Source organism: Beta vulgaris, chromosome 8 (assembly GCF_026745355.1).
Source record: "Beta vulgaris subsp. vulgaris cultivar EL10 chromosome 8, EL10.2, whole genome shotgun sequence".
NCBI lineage: Eukaryota > Viridiplantae > Streptophyta > Magnoliopsida > Caryophyllales > Amaranthaceae > Beta > Beta vulgaris.
Genome location: NC_079209.1, coordinates 49,180,111 through 49,201,116, shown reverse-complemented (window position 1 = coordinate 49,201,116; position 21,006 = coordinate 49,180,111). Strand labels below are relative to the sequence as shown.

The window sequence follows — 21,006 nt, the reverse complement described above, 5'->3', positions numbered from 1 at the left end:
AACTTTCACTTCTTTGGAGGAAAAACAAGCCATGCTTGAAAGTAAGTGGCTTGAGCAACGGTTCATTAATTTGAGAAATGTAAATAGCAAAGTTGGTTCGTTATGGAAGATAACATGGATCAGTGTGTATGGTTCCTTTTAATGGCATGGGGATACGAAAATTTCTTCAAAATTGGATGTGTTTTCGGACGAATCATCTCAGTTAATTATTCGAACTATGATTGTGCAAAAAATATAATCATAATAGGTAATTTATTTACAATAAATTGCATAATGTTGCTTGATGTTGAGGGAATACAGTTCAAAATTAGCATCTTTATGGACAGAATTCTTTCAATAAAAAAAACCATCTACAATCACCACTACACCGACTCCCCATACCGGCGGCAAATCCAGTTCCTCGGAGAAAGTCTCTGACACTAATGATAGTGGAATGTAAAAAGACCTCAACGATTTTTCTCAATCAAATTGCAATGATGGCAAAAGCCCAATCCCAAAGGATTATGTCTCCTTGTCGTTTCCCAAGGTCAATTCACCTACTCACTCTCCCAAAAAAGTCTCTTAAGCTCCTCCCATCATTAATATGATGATTATTGACCATCCCCACATTCAAGAAAAATCCTTCCACTCTTTGACATCATTACCTTGTCCCAAGTCTGTCAGTCAAAAAAGCAGCGCAAACAACACAACTCACCCGCCTCCCAAATCCAATAATTCTTGTGCCAAGCCCATCCCAAATTCAGCCTCACCAATTCCATCCAAACCTCAAATTCATCCCTCCCCAAGCCCATCCCCACCTCTTATCTCGAATAGGTTTGGCCCACTTCTTAGGCCAACTTCTAAATCTTCCTCCTCGTCCTTGCTTGGGCCTCTCTTCCATCCTGGCTTTGAGCATAATATTTCCCCTCTTACCAAGCTAGCCCATGAGAAAAAAAGATCAAAGTGCATATTAAAAAAGCGACTGAATAATACAACCAAATCCTTTCCTTTGATCCCTTAAAAGCCTCTCAAAACTTCTCCAAAAACCCAAAAAAAATCACTACTAATGATGTCATGCAAATGGCTTCCTCCTTCATCAATATGTCATTAAATAGTTCCCCCTTTGAGCTCAAGAATCGCATCTCCCAAATTCTTGACATCTCCCAAATTCTTGACCAGCAAGCCCAAGACTGGAATTCGGACTCATAGTGCCTCTAGTCTCATATTCTCACTCTTCCACCTTTTTATATCAATGATTCTGTAACATGGAACCTCGGAGGCCTTGGGGACCGAATAAAAAAATCTGCGCTTCGAAAAATCATAAACAAGCATCAACCTTTCTTCGTGTTCATTCAAGAGACTAAGTTTGAGCATCTTAACCCCTAATTACTGGGTTCAATATGGAATATTGGCACGGTGGATTGGTGTCTAAGTCCTTCCATAGGCAACTCAGGTGGGCTAATCTCACTATGGGATAGAACTCAATTCAGTATCACCGCCTCTAGATTTGGCCGCAACTGGATGTCAATTGCTGGTTATCTCTCCTCCCTTGATTTCAAATGTCTTATTCTCAACGTATACAACCCGTGTTTAATGGAAGATAGAGCACATGTGTGGAAGGAGCTTGTAAACTTGTGGAACGAATTCAAACTCCCTTTCTTGATTACAGGAGATTTTGATGAAGTGTTATCTCCTCTTAACAGAGATAGCCAAAAAATTTCTACTAACGAGTCTCTAGAGTTTCAATCTTTTTTGCAGGACACTCAGTTGATCGAAATACCCCTCTCTGATAGGGGGTTACATGGCATCATGGCTCCTCCAAGAGCAAGTTAGACAGAGTCTTTGTGAATAATGAATGGATCCTCAAATTTCCATCATTAACTGCCTCTATTCTCAAGAGGAGTGTGTCTGACCACCGCGGAGTATAAAAATCATCAAGGAATCTTTGGAATGTGGGAATAATATCTCTCTTTTTTCAGAAGCTTAGAGATGTCAAGTCATCTCTCAAGTCTTGGAACACGCTGGAATTTGGGATAATAGGTGACGATATCTCCTCCTGTGAAAACAAAATCCATGACATTGACTTAGCCGCATATTCCCGCTCTCTTAGTGATCACGAAATCTCTCATCGCAAGTCTCTTCAATCTGATTTATGGTCTTGGCTTGGTTGTAAAGTGATCTATTGGGCGCAAAACTCGAGAATTAAATGGTTGAGGAAGGGGATGAAAACACCCACTTCTTTCGCACAATAGCGACCATTAGACGACAAAGAAACAAAATTGAGTCATTGGTTGTCAATGGAAACCGTATTGAAGATCCCCCTGGCATAAAAGAAGCAGAAGTCTCCTTTTTCAAAGGCATTTTGAACGAAAAACTTTCTCGGGCCTTGACTTTAGAACTCTAAATGATGACCAATGCAGTTTCTTAATCGACGGTTTCTCGCATGATGAAATTGATGATGCTGTGAACTCGTGAGACGGGGGTAAAGCCTCGGGCCCCGATGGAATGACTTTAAATTTGTAAAGGCTGCATGGGACATTATAAAAGAAGATGTGTATTGTATGGTTCATAAGTTCTGGAAACATTCACGACTTCCAAAGGGGTGCAATAACGCCTTCATTGCTTTGATTATGAAATCTGTTGATTCAGAGGGGCTCAAGGATTACCGTCCCATTAGTATAGTGGGTGCATATACAAAATTGTGTCCAAAACTCCTAGTTAAGAGGCCCCAAGCAGTGATGGACTCGCTAGTTGGTGCTACCCAATCCTCCTTCATCAAAGGAAGTCAAATTCTTGATGGAGTGCTCATAGCAAATGAACTCATAGAATCTTGCAAACGACACAATTCTAAGGCTATCCTATTAAAGCTTGATTTTCATTAAACTTTTGATAGCGTCTCATGGAACTTCATTGATTGGATATTGCAACAAATGAATTTCCCAATCAAGTGGAGAGAATGAATAAAATCTTGCGTCATGAGTGAGTCGGCCTCGATTCTCATCAATGAATCCCCTACCACTCCTTTCAAGCTACATAGAGGGCTAAGACAAGGTGAATCTCTCTCACATTTCTTATTTGATCTTGTTGTAGAGGTTCTAAATCTTTTGATATGTAAAGCCATCTCTATACAATTTTGGAATGGTATTGATGTTGGGAAGAATGGTGTGACCATTTCACACTTATGCCGATGACACTCTTATTTTTACTCCCAAGACATCAAAACTATTTTGAATATAAAGAAAGTCTTGATTCTCTTCCATTTAGCTTCGAGTCTCCAAGTAAACTTTCACAAGACTTCTCTCATTGGTATAAATGTTGATCAAAATTGGCTCTTGGATGCGTCTGGCTCTCTTCTTTGCAAGATAGGAACTCTTCCTTTCTCTTATTTAGGACTTCTCATCGGAGGAAAAACATCACAAATTTGCCTATGGGATCCTATTATAAGTCGTATGGAGAGGAAATTATCATCTTCAAGGGCAAAATTTTATCCACTGGAGGGAGACTCACCCTTCTCAAAGCATCTTTGTCAAGTTTGCCCATTTACTTCATGTCTATATTACTTGTTCCAACGGGAGTTGTTGACAAAATTACCGAGATTCAACGCAAATTCTTTTGGTGTGGATCCATGGACTCTAAGGGCCTCCCTCTTATGGCATGGAGCATCTTACAACTGCCAAAAAATCTCGACGGCTCAACATAGGTAATCTCCTTCATTAAAACTTGGCCTTACTATTCAAATGGGTCTGGCCGTACCTCACTAAGCCTACCGATTTATGATGCCGAGTGATTTAGCAAAAATACAAGTATGGTCCATGTTTTAATCTTATGGATCACTAGTAGAAAAAGGATGATTTGCGTCGCACATACACGGAAACGACGCAAAAATGTTACTTGCGTCGCACCTGAAGAAGAGTGCGACGCACATCATGGGTAAATGAGCATCAAGATGAGCTATCTGCGTCGCATGCAACAAAAGTGCGTTGCAAAATCCCAATTTGCGTCGGACCACGTGGCGAATATGACGCAAATCGTCTTTCACTATCTGCGTCGCATGGTATTTTAGTGCATTGCAAAAGCCTAAATGGCGTCGGACCTCATGGCCCATACGACGCAAATTCGCGGCCCACTTATTTACTACAACACTGCGCCTTCTCTCTCACCCTCAAACCCAAAAAACCCGCCTCTCTCTTCTCTCTCTCACCCTCAAACCCTAAAAACCCGCCTCTCGCTTCTCTCTCTCACTGTGCCTCTCTCTCACCCTCAAACCCTAAAACCCTAAAAACCCGCCTCTCTCTCACTGCGTCTCTCTCTCCTCGCCGCTTTTCAACAACATCTTGAATGAAATCCTTTGATAGCATCTTGAGTTAATTGAACATCAGCCCTAATTTCAGCGATTTCAGCAATCCTTTGTTCAACGGCAAAATCGTCATATAATTTGAGCATAATTTCAGCGATTTCAACTCGATTTTGATTTTTGAGTCGCTCGTTCTCACCCTCCATTGTGTCTTCTCCTTTTCTCTTTATCTTCATCAGTTGAATGTTGATTAATTTCTGTTTGTGATAATTGTTATTGATTTTGAGTAAAATTTTGAAAATTTGCAGTGAAAATACGTCTTAGTTCGTGCTTCAATCTCTTTCTCCTCGTCACGCTAATTTCATATGTTGCATTGCATAACGTTGGAGTTTGTTGCTGTTGGTGCTGTTGCGGTCGCCATCGAGAAGCTAGAAGGTTTTAGATCTCCCGTCATCGAAGATTAATAAGAACGCATCAGGTTTTTAGGATCTTTAGTTGTATTACATTAGTTGTTGAGAGATTCAATTTTAGGATTTTTAGGGTTGTTAGAGTATTTTTTGATTGGATTAACAGATTGTTGCTTCAATTTTTCATTGTATTTCATATTCTTTCAGATCTGCACTTTTTTTTTTAATTTCTTTGTTGTTTTTAGTTCTTGAATTTGTACATATTTTTTCTAATTTCGCGATGTGTTCGCTTCTTGATTTTGTTTTTAGTTCGTAATCTTTAGTTGTGTTCGCTTCTTGATTTGTTGTTTTTAGTTCTTGATTAATGCACTCGAAAAGCACATCAGTATTCTTGACCATTCCAATTTTTGAGTTGTATCTCTGTTGTTGTATAATTCCAAGGTTTTTTAATAAAAAAAAATTTTTTTTTTTTAAAAAAATAGCAATTTGCGTCGCACGTAGCCCAAGGTGCGACGCAAATCACTTATCTGCGTTGCACCCTAGGTGATGTGCGACGCACGTTATCCTTTGAGCTTGGTGTTGGGCTGGGTAGCCATCTGCGTCGCACCGTATACAACGTGCGACGCAAATAGCTAACTAATCTGCGTCGTTCCGCATACGACGCAGATCGTTTGTGAGTCATTTGCGTCGAGGGCTTTGGCGTCGCACCATAGTCCGACGCAAATAGGCGCCTCACATCCGACGCAAATTGCCTTTTTTGTACTAGTGGATATATCTCACTACCCGTAAACATGGTGGCCCATGGAGAAATCTTTGTGCGGCCCTCCTGAAAAATCCCTACTCAAGGGAGATGGTCACTACTTTGGTTCGAAAGCAAATTAGGAAGAGGGATTCCACGTTACTATGGCATGATTTATGGCTAGGGGACTGCACTCTTAAAATTCTATGCCCTAGATTATTTCAACTCAGCACCCTACCAAACAGTAAAATATCTTCCTTTGGCTTCTGGAATGGAAGAGATTGGGAATGGATCTTCTCATGGTCAATAGATTTGAGGCGGCAAGATTTGATGGAGTGGAATAATCTTAATTGCATTTTGAGTCAATTAAATTTTAACGTAGAGGCTCCGCACTCATTCATATGGTCCCATGAAATTTTTCACACGTGAATTAGCGAAATCATCCTCAAATAAATATCCTACCTTTAACAGCTTTTGGCGCGGCTTAGTCTCTCCCACCGAATCGAGCTATTCTCATGGTTCGCAATCATTGAAAAACTAAACACTAGGGTCAAATTATCCCTGCTTGGTATAATGCAGCCCTCTGAATCTCAATGTGTAATGTGCATGGCAGCGCCAGAAGACTGGAACCACCTCTTTATTCACTACCCTATATCCTGGTCCTTATAGAGCTGGTGGGCTGATTTAAGGGGCTTCAAAGGCCCTCTCCCGCAAAAGCTTGGTTAGCTTTTCATTCAGGGGCACACCCCACTCAAAGGTAAGTTCTTTAAAAAAGTTTGAAATAAAAGCAAGCTTTTCAATCATAATATGGTTGATATGGAAAGAAAGAAACAATCAATTTTTTCAGCAAATATCCATGTCGAGGAGTCAAATTAAAGACCTTTTTTTTACTCCGCCTTAGCTAGTGGATAAAATGATGGGGGATCCATTTCCCTACAATTTAGAAGAAATCATGTGAAATCCATCTTATCTCAAATGGAATTCTTCTCCAGAGGCTCCCTCGTCACTGATCGTGCCTCCAAAAGAACCGTTATGGTCTCCTCCCCCACATGGATCTTTGAAATGGATTGCGGATGCATCTCTCAATCCACTTCTCTCAAAATCCTCAATTGGTGGTGTCCTTAGAGACTCCCATGGGACCTTTTGTGCCTCTTCTCCGCCCCAATTCCTCCCATGGAAATCAATATGGTTGAGGTTTATGCGATACACCGTGCCATTGCTCTCACAATAAATTGCAGACTTTTGAATTGTTAGGAATTGATAATTGAATCAGACTCGTCAAACGCTGTGAAATGGTGCACAACTGATACAGGAGGGCCTTGCAATGTTCAATTCATTGTCAACTATATCAGAAATGCAGCTAAGCATGAGCTTGCTATTTCAATCACGCACAAAGGGAGATCGTCAGATGTCGTGGCAGATGGGCTTGCAAGACAAGGGTTGAGAAGGCTTGATGGCTTTGTTGTTTGGCTATAATTTAGTTTGAATCATGTAATTATGTGGAACTTGCAAGTGTTTTTGTGGAAAGCCAATTGTAACAGACTTGGGCATTGGCCTTGAAATTAATAAAAACTCAATTGTTAAAAAAAATACTATATCCCCCTCTTTGTTTTGATTTATATTGCTACAACTAAATGTGTTTGGGATCAATTTTAATTACTCATATATAAAGGGGTTTCAGACACATGAGCAGAATGAGCGATCGCTCAGAACCCTCAATTTTAAAGGCTCCACCTATATTTCATTTTCTTACTTATAGGTTTATTGAGTTTAGAAAAAAAATACATTTGTTAATCCCAAATTTTTTGCCACTAATCTATACTCTTTTTTTTTTTTTTTTTCATATTTCTAGTTTTATTCTTGTAATATATTTAGTATATATTTTTTAAAATCTATGTTGTCTTCCTGTCTTCTTGCTAAAAAAATGAAAATAACATTAAAGTATTTAATAAAGTTATTTCATTTTTCAATTAATAAAAAATTATACTTCCTCCGTTTTTGTTTAGATGTTACACTTTTCAAGTCACAGACTCCTAGGTAATTTTTAGAGATGAGAGAGATAGAGAGAATGAAAAACAAAAGGGTCTCATGTGAACATGTGATAGGAGAGAGATAGAGAGAAGTTATTACCCAAAATAACAGCGTAACATTTAATTTAAAACTTCCTAAAATAGAAAGTTCAAACGAAGGAAGTATTAATTATTAGTAATACGATATTAGAAATCTGTTTTAAACCTCTATGAGGTTCATATTTAATGCATGAAAGTATGAGATGTTCCTGCTCGTATATTCAAGTAGTCGCACGGCGGTCATGAATGACAATTAGTCGATCCTGGACCAAGGTGTAGGATGAGCATCCTACACCAGCTCCAAAACGCAAGACAAGAAGAATGAAACACACCATTCAACATGCAAAAAAGTAATTGATTTGACAGCTAATGTACATCTCCATTACATCCAGTGTACATGTTGAAAATTCAAAAAGTAACTGATTTGACAATTATCGTTCACCATTTTATAACTGATTTGATGTCAACCACCATCATTTTCCCCCATATACTGTTCACCACTTCTCTCTTTTCCACACTCAACCTCCTTGTACATTCTTGGCTTCGTGGTTGTTCATTAACAAAATCAAAATGTACAATGGCAGCCCCCCAGCTGAAAGTAACCCAATTCCTGAAGCTGATGTCAAGTGAGTAATTTGCAATCATTGTACACTGGGGTGTTGATGTTTGTTCACTAATTAATGAATTTCAATATGTACAATTACAGTCTCATACCGAAATTCACCACTGTTCTCTTTTCCACACTCAACCTCCTTGTACATTATTGGTTTCGTAGTTGTTCATTAATAAAATCAAAATGTACAATGACAACCCCCAGCTAAAAGTAACCCAATTCCTGAAGCTGATGTCAAGTGAGTAATTTGCAATTTTTTGTACACTGGGCGTGTTGATGTTTGTTCACTAATGAAATTCAATATGTACAATTACAGTCCCATACCGAAATATGTCAAATGAGTAATTTCCAATCTTTGTACACTGGCGTGTTTGATGTTTGTTCACAAATGAAATTCAATATGTATAATTACAGTCTCATATCGAAATTCAATAAAATCAAAATGTACACTGATGGTCATTGCTTTGATCACTGAAAATCCCCAAATGTACACTCGTATATTATTGTACACCAAACCATATGCATTTGTACATTAAAAAAATTGTTTCAAGTGATGAGAGAGAAAGAGTTGGCCCACTTTCAAAAATACTGCCAAAAACCAGCCACATGGGCAAGGTGTAGGATGCTCATCCTCAGGGCCGTCTTGAAAACTTTGAGGCCCCGGTTCTAAAATGAAAATTCGGCCCCAATATTAATTAATTAAAGACGAAATAGTTCAAAAGTTGAAGGTGAAAGTTCAAATATTATTAATAAATTGTTAAATTTTTCTTATTAAGAGTGAAAAATAATAATGGTGATTTGCTTTAATATGAACTAAAAATTATTATAAAAATTATATTTTGAGGCCCTCTACTGTAGGGCTCTTTGCACACCCTCATTTACCCCTCTGCTCATCCTACACCTTGATATAGGATCTAATTTGCGCATGAATGAAACACCAATATGGGAAGAGTAGACCAATGATGTGTCAATATTAAATAAGCCTGGATCAGTGACATAGCAGTAAGCTATAAGCAAGCCATATAAATTTAGCACATGAAAAATCGACCAAGCTAAGTCCCGATTTCACCAACCAATCCAGTAAAATCAACTTTTCCAGTAAAAAAATCTTAGCTTTGTTATTTTTCTCAACAACTTAAACTAGTCAATTTGACACGTGACTAGAATTTTGTGGCCATGCAAACATCCCCTCAAAATATGAGGGAATCTCTTCCAGAATACCTTCTCATCAAACTCCAACGGCTAGTTTAGCAGGCGTATAACAAAAACATGTAATCTATTGACTACATCCATGCAATGAATTCATCCCACCTTGATAGTCCTTGTTTTGCAAGAGCATCGGCCACCATGTTTGTTTCACGACCTTTGTATGTGATGAGGACCCCCGGTTCCTTTTTTGTTGCGTTACGAATGAAATTGAGTATGAAGTTTAAATTCCACGGTCCACTTACATCCTTACAGCACTAACTTACTGCATTAGAAGAGTCGGATTCTATTATGAGTTGAGAGCTCCAAATCCGAGGACTAGCTTCCGATATTTTCAAGGCTCGGTGAATGGCTAGAAATTCAGCATTATTAATTTCCATGTATGGGATGGGACTCGAGAACATACATATAAATTTACCATGGTGATCTCGGAGGACACCTCCAATAGATGACTTTTGATGAGATGATTTAATGGAAGTATAGAGGGATTAGTTGTTAACTGATTGTATTAGCTGATTTGACTAGTTGATTATATTGACGGTTTGTATGAAGGTGTTTGGTAATTAGCTGATAACTGATTGTTACATTATTGTACAAAATGACCAATAAGGACATTTGAATAATTTGTACCTTTTATAATTTATTAATGTAACTTTTAACAATTTTAGGACATAATTGTAACTGATCCACTTATTCCCAATTGTAACTGATCCACTTATTCCCAAACTTTAAATGTCAAAAAGCTCCTCCTTCAACTTTTTCAAAAAGAGCTTTTGGACTCAGTAAACTAATTAAAACCTTTTTTTACCAAACACTCAAATTAGAAGATTGAGGAGTCAAATCCTTTAATATGAACTCAAACCTTTAATTTTTTTCCCAAACCTATATTTAGCAAACAAGGCCATTGTAAATATATATATATATATATATATATATATATATATCAACTATTATTTCCCTCTCTCTCAATTTTTTTCTACTTCATCTAATATATTGTAAGTGCTTATCGTCCCCCAATGAATACAGTACGTCAATGAACCATCTAACCTAGGCTAATTGGTTCATCCAACATAATCTGACACTTGTAGTTAGGACTGTGAAAAACTGATCCAACCCGTTTATCGAACTCGAATCTAAGCGAATTTGGGTTGAGATTTTTGACCCATTTAACTAAATGGATTGACACGGCTTACTCATTTAATTAAATGGGTTAGGTTAAGGTTGACATTTTCAACCCGAAATTAACCTGTTTAACTCATTAAAATATAAATTTCCTAAAAAATTATTTTGCAGTTGGTGAAACTCTTAAAAATACTAATTGTAGAACACAAATAATGAAAAGAAAATCTAGTCATGGATACTTTGATGTGAATTTATTATTGAAAACTGATAAATTTTAATAATAATAAATATGTAAATAGGCTGAACGAGTTATAAGGATAGCCCGTTTAATAAACATGTCGGGTCAAGGTTGAGTTTTTCAACCCGTTTAATAAACGGGTTCAGTTTGCGTCGGGACATGTCCAACCCGTTTATTATTAACCCCAATACGACCCGATCTGATATGTTAATCAGCCCTACTTGTAGTATGAATAGTATAATCCTTCTGTTTCTTTTGATTTACACACTTTCCGTTTTGATTTTTTATTTTAATCTACACAACCTTACTTTTTCTATTCTTGGTAGCATGTTTCAGCTACTTTCTCTTCTTTTTTCACTTATATCATTCACTTTTTTATTATTTTAACCCACTTTTTTATTCTTTTTTTTTTTTTACTTTTCAGTTTATCTCTCGACCTTTTTAGTTTGTCACTCATACTTTTGTACTTTCTTCTTTTTCTCCCCCCAAAAAAGTTAAGTGAGTAAATTAAAAAAAAATAGGATTAAGTGTGATTTAGCCTGTATCATCGATTTTATTTATTCGTTTATTTCAATCTAACTTGCGAACTAATTCCCTTTAGCATTAGTATGCACCAAGGCAAAAACACGTATTATTTCTGAACAATCAACCATGTCATTCAAAAATCTACTATATTATGCATATATAATTTAGAAACATACTATGAACTTGTTTGGTTAACTTTTATTAAATGCATGAAAAATTAGAATTCCTAGAAAGTAAATTTATGTATTGTTGTTTGGTTGGCAAAAACATGGAAAGTTGAACTTACTATAAAGTTCTATTGCCTATAAAATGGAGGAATTGAAATAAGTGGAAATTCCAATGAAAAATAGAATTTTCCATGTTCAACCAAACAAAAAAATGTACTTCCTAGGAAATAAAATTTCATAGGTAATGCAAATTCATGGAAAAACTATACTTTCCAATTTCAACCAAACGAGCCCTATATCATGCAGAATCTACATCATTTTTAATAAATTCACTATACTATTCGAAAACCCACTATATTAAACATACTATATCATTCAAAAACATACTATATCATGCACAAAACTACATAATTTCTTAACAATTCACTATAATATTTAAAAACTAATTATATCATGCATAAACTCACTATGTCATTGTAAATTCAAGTAGAAAGAAACAAGAATTGAGTTTAGAGACAAGAAGAAAGTTAATTGATGAAATTCTTATTTTGAAAACACATAGTAAACTTCCATGGCGTGTTAAAAGAAATTTTTCAAAGAAAAATTCATAAGATGACACTAGATAGAATATGGAATGATGCAAAACAACAAAGAGCAAATGACCATGTTATAGATGTAGAGAGCAAAAAAATTGAAAGATGTGGCAAAAAACTTAAAGTCTATGATGAGGCATGGCTTCAGACAGTCCCGCTTCATTTGAGGACAAGTATTAAGATATTTGCTGGACATCTTAAACTACCTCATGTTGGACATCTTAAACTACCTCATGTTGCTGTATATGGACTCTTAAAACAGGAAAAATTGAGAAGCCATACAAGCAGTAACCATCCCAAGTTAGACAGAGAAACACAAGTTGGACAAGATGCAGTGGGTACTGAAACATATATTACCAACAACCAGCACAGAACCACCAACATTTGTTGATATGCATAATGTGATTCACATTGATGAAAAGTGGTTTTACTCTTTACACCCAGATATCAGGAGGTTCTACTTACTTCATGTAGAGGATGATCTTTATAGGTGTTGTGTTTCTAAGAGGTACAAGATAAAGGCTATGTTCAAGTGTACAACATCAAGACCCATCAAGGACAGTGAAGGAAACATGATACATGATGGAAAGTTTGATATTTATCCATTTGTTGAGTATGTCGTCACTGTCAGATACTCAACAAAATACAGAAGAGCAGACACACTTATAACTAAAGCACTTGATAGTGTCACAAAAGCGTCAATGAGTGGATTCAAATTTGGTACATACGTCTTTGCTTAAAATTTAGGATTTTTCGGGGATTCAAATAACCAGATTTGAAGAGTTAAGGGATGATGAAGACAAAAACGATGACAGAGAGAGAAGGCGAACTTGAAAAGGGAAAAATTAGGGTTGATTTGACGAGAGAGAGAGTGGAGATTTGACGAGAGAGAGAGAGAGAGGCAAACTGAGAAGAGAGAGTGGAGATTTAACGAGAGAGAGAGAGGGGCGAAGTGAGGAGAAAGAAAGTTTAATTTAGGTATGGAGAAGATGAACAGATGAATGAAGATGAAGGATGAGATGTAGATGTGGAGGGGGGGTGTATGTTAATTGATGAACGGGTAATTGAGGGGGTTTTATTTCTGATGTAATTGATGAAAAGTAGTTAAGAGGGTTTAATTTTTGATAAAAATCATTTAATCAGTTTAGGATTAATAAGGTTATATTAAGTAGGATTTAATTTCATTAAGTTTTACAAGTAAGGGTAAAATCATAAAATCACAGTAAAAAAAACTTTCCATTTTCATGTGAAAAAAATATGTCACAACTACATTGAAACATGCCAAATAAGAAAAGTATCACAATTAAATTGGAACGGAAGAAATATATATTTTCATTAATAACATTCACTATATTGTAAATAAGTTTACTATATCTTTATAAAATTCACTGTATGAAGTCTATATCTATTTTCCGTTTAATAGTTGATCCATTCCTATTTACAAGCTAAACTCTCAGCAAAAATTTATCCAAAATAGCTAACTGTAAATAGGAAGATCTTTATAAAACGAGATGAGTATTTAAAAGAAGCAAAAAAAACCAATCAACTAAGCATCCCATAATTTATCAAATTGAGAGCAATAACAAATGTACTTGAGCCAATGTTCCCCTTTCCAATTCTTTAATACTACACCTAGAGCAATAACACTTATAATTACCGACTTCTTTGATCTTCACTTTGATAGTACTGAATATAATTCGCTGAAACAAACTTTTGAAGGTTTCTGAACTAACCATCTTTTCATAATGCCTCACAGATCTGAGTGTCTGTACATTTGTGACACATAGCTCCATAATTAAAATCTGAATAAGTCTTCTCACCTACTGAAACATCATAGATATGATAATTACTCCTATTGAAAAAATATCTGAATAATTCTTCTGGCCTACGAAAATATGGAAATATCGTCCATATATATGATACTTATTATGAAAACTACTGAATATTTACATCAAAACTTATACTATAAACTGGTATGTTGTGGCTCCTATATGCTTGCTCCATACAACAACATCATTTTACACTCCATATTATCAGTTTTAAAAGGATAGAATAATAGTCATCAAATGATTTCTGAACATTAGATAAGAAAACTAACCTTCTTTTCATTAACCTATAAAAAAACACAACAAAGTTCTGTGATTTGTTGCCAACAATTTAATTTCACCCAAAACAAAGTTGTAAAATTTAATATTGAAATGTATGGTATAGTTTACACGAATATATATTTCTTGCACCTGCCAGTTACATCGCATCAATCACACAAAATGAGAAAAATCGAATAAAAGATTATTTTGGGAAAAAATAAAAAATAAAAGTGAATACCAAGATCTACTTTATAAGGAATATCATACCCAAAAAAGAAAGGGAAGAGAGGTAAGATCTAAATATATGAAAAATATGGATTCTAGATTTCGGGATAATCAAAGATCTTAAACCAACAAACTTAGGGGAAGGGAGAAAAAAAAATATATACAATTCTTAGATCGTACTTCTTAGAACTTAGACATATCAAAATATGTACTTTAGTATCTAATAATAATAATAATAATTAAAAAAAAAAAACTAGAGAAAATTAAGCAATTTTGAATTACCGACAAAAGCAAAGGGCAAAACTAGCTAAGATTAAATTTAACGTTTTTATACCCCATGCAACAACAACCTCATCATCTGAAAATCTTCCACATGTCATACAGACAACATCTTCTCTCATTCAGATCTCGCCACGTGGTTTTTGTTACCACCAACTTGAATGGCACTGATTGTAATTATTCTCAAAAGAGAAAGATGTACTACTAACAATTTGATCATCAAAGTTGAAGTTGAGTGAGAATGGCATGTTACTATTATTATTACTATGCACCTGATTATTATTCTTGGGAGTATTACTTGGACTCAGATCAGGTGCTTCAGGAAACAACGGAAGTAGGGTTAGATCTGTCTTTTCATCATTCTTTTGATGATCTGGTGAACTAGACTTCCTCTTCCTTCCGTTATTGTTGCACCTTCTATTACCACTACCACTACCACTACCACCCGTACTATTGTTGTTGTTATTATTATTTTCTTTACTCGATTTCCGCCTTCCTCTACCAGAACCCGTGGCACCCTTCGCATGACGACCCCCGTTACTTTGGCTAGCAGCTTCCCCAACAGCTATATTCCCCGATACCGGCTTCGGCGCTATCGGGCGAAACTTAAGCATTATCATGTCCATCTTTGATGTATTATAGCCACTCGTCACGTGAGAATCTCCCCATCTTGCTATACAACACTCTCCATTACCATCCCCCATTGTTATGCAACACAACTCCACAATATTTTTTCTTTCAACTAGGGTTTTTTTTTTCTTTGTATGAGTGATTGTTTTGTTTTGTTTGGTTTGGTTTGGTTTGGTTTAATGTGGTGTGCGCACTAGAGATAAGAGAAGGGTGGGTATTGTACTAATAAGGTAGAGAAGTGGAGACACGTGTGAGGAGGATAAGACACGTGTGAGGACTGTAGTAATAACAGTTCAAAGAATGTAATTGGTGAAGAAGCTAAACGTGGCAATAATAGGTAAGTGGGACCTACACTCACCCACAAAAGTAGAAAAAAAATAAAAAAAAGAAAATTCAACCAATAGGAGAATAGTTGTGTTTTGGGGGGGATGAAGCCGGATATGAGAACCAATGAAAATGAAGTGAGTGTTAAATTTTCTCTCTCCTTAATAAAAGGTGGACACGTAGGCAGAAACCTCGTGCGGTGTGTTTGGTTGGTCGAAACAAATTTGAAAGAAGTGTTGGGTGTTCATGTGAGAGAAAGAAGGGAGGATTCCAGAAGAGGAGAGTCGTGGACCAATTAGAAGAAGGTGAATGTTGGATATGATGGGTAGGGTAGATTATCAGTAACACGTGGACGGTTACAAAGTAGGGGAGATCAAATACAAGATTTAGTAAAGGAGTATTTATGTGGTGATGTCATCAGTTTTATTTTATATTTTGAAAAGAAAAGGATTTTTTGTGTTTGATGATTGGTTGAATTGGGTTTTTAGGTGGATTTCTTACTATATTGCCCTTTTGTTCTTCAAGGTTATCCTAGGGTTTTTGGGATGTTGCTTTATCCTAATGTTTTTTTCAATGTAGCAATGATATCAGTGATGTGGTGGTATCTTGTTCTTTTTCCATATTTATCAAGTACAACGTAGAGAATTAGAGCACCCACAATGGCAAGCTACAAGTAGTTGTAGCTTTGTATGCCACATCGTATTTCCAAACTACAACATTTCTAAGCTACAACCTCTTCCATTAGAAAACTACAACTACTTGTAGTTTTTGTAGGTCCTCAAGTCCTACATGTCATAACTCCAATTATATATAGAGAAAGTGTATTGGAAAATAAAGTATGAAAGATAAAAGTGAAAAATGGGGCCCACAAAAAATTGAAAAAGCTAGTAGCTTTGTAGAGCTACTTGGTTTCACAAAGCAACAAGCTAAATTTGTCTCCAACAATAAAGCTAGTAGCTCTATCTTTTAGAAAATTGCAAGCAAGGACTTCCAAACAACCATTGGAGTTGCTCTTACATGTATATTTAAAAAATTTAGGAAGAGAAAATTTGGGATACCAATAAATTAAGTCTTAATCTAAAAAGGAATACAAATTAATTAAAATTTTTATAATGTGTTTGGTAGCACTTATTATAACGGTGTTTTATAAAAGAAAAATATTTCACTTAAAAAAGAACAAAAAAGTGTACTTTCTGCATCGTTCTTTGTTTTACATTTTACATCTTTACAAATGTATATATTATTAAAAAAAATTTGTGCCAACGTACTCCTTTTATTTCCTAAAGATCTTCCTTGTTACTGTTACTATAGATATCAATGAAAATCAATTTGTGTGGGTATGGAATAGTTAAAGTAAGAGAGATAGAGGGTTAAAATAAATAAACAGATAAAAAGGGGTTAAAGTAGGAGAGAGAAATAATGAGTAAAATTAAATAATAATGTAAATTATGTAATGGTGGACCATATGATAGAGACATGAGAGGCTAAAAAGGGGAAAAAATTCCAAATAAAGAATAAAGTAAAAAAGGGAAGATCTTTTAAAGACGTACTTAAACAAAAAGAGAGAAGATCTTTAGGGATACATTTTAAGTTCTAAGTGACATTATAAACAATTGCATAACCCAAAGATGATTATATATTTATTTACATATTATTGCGGTTCCTAAAATTTTGCCTACTTTTTTAGTTTAACTTAATAAGCTATTTTTTTAAATCTGTCTCTTCTCTTCGATTGGGCCTTATACCCACTGATCTAATTTTATCTTCTTTTTTTTCTTTCCTAGGAATTTGTGTGAAGATGATACTAATGTGACATTATTAATTATCAAAAAAATGTGACATTATTTAGCTTGGGGTAGAGGGAATATATAGTAGTATCTTCATTAGATTTTTTTGGCTGTCTAATTTCTTATACATAAAAAAGCTTATCCTGTAGTAGTACTATAGGCTATAGCCTTGTGAGTTTTAGGTGATGCATGCGCGAGGGTAACACGTCTAGGTGGTGTATGTCACTGGCAAATTAAACCCAATGGGGTGTTGAACTGGAGAAACTGCGAGGGTAGGCCCTCCTAGTTCCTCCTACATGATTTTGTATTTCAATTAGACAAGGTAACGTATTAGTATTACAAGTTCATATATATACTCTCTAATTTTTATTAATTTACTTATTTTTTATGCAGAAAGTTATAGGAGAAACAATATTATAGGACATAGAAAAAAAGAAAAACTATTATTTTATATTAAAGTTGAATGTATGTACGATGGAAAGTTAGTGGCTTCATTCCAAAAATAGAAACAAAAGAAATGAGTAAATTAATAAGGAAAAACATCCTAAAAGAAATACGAATAAACTAATAAAAATTGAAGGTAATACATGACTACTTTATTAGTACTCGGTAGTGATTAGATGGTTCCACTTGTTCAAGATTCCATCACATATGTTCGAATTTTTCCTATTTGTATCATTTGCTTCAATTTTAACCGATTTTCTCTCATATCCTGGCTTATTTTGAGCATTCAATTTTCATTTTTTCACTTCAATCCTAAGTAGACTTAACCTTCCTAGCTATTTAATTAGCTAATATCTTGACTCCACCATTCGTTGTGTTGCTGCCTATTGGAAGGCTATAACATAACTACAGATCAAACGATTGAAATTAAATAACACATTTTGTATACATTATTAGTAGTGGCTCACTGGCAAAGAGAAAGATCATAGTTGGGGGCCTTGGGCTTACAAAGATCTGACCCTCGATAAATTTTTTTTTTTTTGCAAGATGAAACTTCTTCCCATTTTCCGGTGTGGTTTTTCTCAATTCCAAAATTGCCCATTTTATTTTCTTTTTACCCTCTATATTCATCCTCTATTTCCATGAAGTACAATACCACTCTTATACATCTCAAAAATCACACCAAAAAATAAAAATAAGAAATCTTACAAGAAAATAAAATTTGCGATTTTTTTTTGCTTCAAAATGTTATTTTAAACAAGGGTTATGCTATATACCGCCCTTAGGGTTGCACATAAGACATAAATACACTACTTAAAATGAAAATAAGTTGTGAATTTATGGAAAAAATTTGCATCAACCGATGTAATAAATGATCAATTAATGCAACTTATTTCCACTTTTAGCTTCTTATATACAACCCTTAGAACTGCATATAGCTTTTCCCTTTAAACAAATATTCCATTAAACATACCAAGGAATTTGACACCTGCTCGAAATCCTTGAATGGCAAATGTGGCAAATGTCAACTACAGTACTATACCTTATGTTTTCTCTAATTATTCAAGTTGCGACAAAGAATATAAATGCACAGTACTGTTTTGGAGAACTCACGTGATGAGAGAGGTACCAATGATATGGAAAATCAAATAGATTGACAAATTTATAATGTCTGAGTCATGTAAATTACTTCTTCTACTACAATTTTAACTAAAACAAAGCCATGTGAATTACTACTTGTTTAACCATTAAACTATTAAAGTTGAAGTAAAAATGGGGTAAACGACTTACTTGGGAAATGGCAAATGGGATGCAACATAAGCAAGGTTCCTTCATTACTATTTGCCACTTCTGCTTCCTTTTTTTTTCCCTCCATAAATGATCAGTACGATCCTTAAAACTCAACTCAAAACATACATGAACTTTAATAAGAGAGATGAAAAAAATGCTAAAAAACAGAGAGGAGAGAGAAAGAGATACGTGTTAATGGTGAAAATGATAAATTTTTTGACAATGGAAGTGAATTGAGGAGGCAGAGAGATACTGGAATTATGAGAAGAAAAAATATGGTGGAATAATGGACAAGGTGAAGCAAAAAAAAAGATCTTTTTTTTTTTTTTTTTTTTTTGCGAAGAATTTCTGACTTTGGTGACTCAGTGAGTATTTATTTTGGTTGATGATGTGTTTTACTGAATTTTTTTTTTTTTGCTTGAAACAGTTAATATAATAAATTAATAATATGTCGTTTTTATTATGTTGCTTTCTTAGGTCGATGAGTACACTCCACTAACGATATTTTGTTATTAAATAATTTGAGTTAATTAGAAAAAAATTGATGTCATTAGTTTCAATTATGGACCCCCCTTTAAATTTGTATTGAGCTTTGATTTAATCATCTCGGCGCAATTTTAATCCCAAAAGAACTTTCACCTTAATTAGAATGCTAATAATAAATTACTTATGATACATGCAATTTTAATCCCAAAAGAACTTTCACCTTAATTAGAATGCTAATAATAAGTTACTTATGATACATGACTCGGTTCTAGTAGCTTATATTATTAATCAGAATAATGGGTTGATAGAAGAGTATACTGTGTGATAACTTATCGAGTTAGCAAGTTGCTGTGAGATTAGCATATTGTTTAACATCACCCTCAGGAAGTTCAAAGCATCAAAGTCTTACTTTCAAAAAATCAAATCTTTCATCTTTCAAACCAGTTGAAATGGCTGAGAAAACTGAAAAAAAAAAAACTCTCATTTCAATAACCCTTACAAGGACCCTCTCTTCATTGCTGTTAATGAGAATGCACCAACAACCCAGGAAAGTATTACGTTTGATGGTAATAACTTCCTTAGCTGGAATAGGAGCATTAAGATTGCCCTTGGAGTCAAGAACAAAATAAGTTTCTTGGAAAGTAAGCATCCTAAACCCACAGAAGCTGGAGAAGAGATGCAGAAATGGATCACATGTGATTATATGGTAAGGTCCTGACTCCTTGCAACTATGAAGCCAGAGATTGCTGGAAGTCTTGTGTCTATGCACTCCACAAAAGAACTATGGAATGAAATTGTGGAGAGGTATGGTCAAGCAAAAGCTCCACAAATTTTTCACCCGAAAAAAGGAATTGTGGGAACTGTAGCAAAATAACTGAGTGTGGGAGAATACTATTGTAAACTCAAGGACCTTTTGGATCAGATTGGATAACTAGAGGAGATACTTGAGTGTAGCTGTGAAGCGATGAGTAAATGTAGCTGCAATCTACTGAAAAGAATGCTGGAAATCCAAGAAAACCACAAGCTTATCAAATTTATCATGGGGCTCAATGATGGGTATGAACAGATGAAGAGTAATCTGCTTGGAATGGACCCTCTACTGCCAGTTAACAAGGCTTACAACTTAGTGCTGCAAGTTGAAAAGCAGAAGCTGATTACATGTAAGATGAACCTTGGAGGTGAGACAAGTGCTCTGAATTTTGGAAGACATGGACAAAGTTTAGGGCCTTTCGAACACACACTTTCAGAACAAAGATTACAAAAGAATGAAGATGGAGAAGTAGTTCAAGAGATGTGATTATTGTGGGATGAGAGGGCATCTTAAACAGGAATGTTTTAAGCTCAATCAGTATCCAAAAAGGTTCAAAAACATAAAAGGGAAGAGCAACACTAGCCATGTTGCAAATTTTGTTAAGGAAGGAAGTGAAGGAAGTTCACAGACCTCTTTTGATTGTGGAAGCTTTGAAACTGAAGTGAGTGACAAGAAGGATGAGACCAAGCTC

General features: G+C 35.2%; 1 protein-coding gene and 1 long non-coding RNA gene across 3 annotated transcripts; both read right to left on the bottom strand.

The window, feature by feature from the left end:
- Nucleotides 1-13,430: 13,430 nt before the first annotated feature.
- Nucleotides 13,431-19,429, bottom strand: LOC125492268 (uncharacterized). Of its 2 annotated transcripts, none has more exons than XR_007268764.2 (2): nucleotides 19,019-19,429; nucleotides 13,431-13,775 (listed from the first exon to the last, which is right to left on the bottom strand). It is a non-coding gene; the product is annotated as an uncharacterized LOC125492268 (long non-coding RNA). The 2 variants fall into 2 exon arrangements; XR_007268765.2 differs by having other exon boundaries at nucleotides 13,431-13,772.
- On the bottom strand, nucleotides 14,343-15,369 carry LOC104883456 (hypothetical protein). Its single transcript, XM_010667986.4, has one exon. It carries the CDS (start codon nucleotides 15,245-15,247, stop codon nucleotides 14,690-14,692), a length of 558 nt encoding a protein of 185 aa, XP_010666288.2. The 5' UTR covers nucleotides 15,248-15,369; the 3' UTR covers nucleotides 14,343-14,689.
- Nucleotides 19,430-21,006: the final 1,577 nt, after the last annotated feature.

Bases quoted from the DNA above. Each gene is read 5' to 3' on its own strand.
- LOC104883456 (XM_010667986.4), bottom strand. From the start codon at position 15,247: ATGGGGGATGGTAATGGAGAGTGTTGTATAGCAAGATGGGGAGATTCT.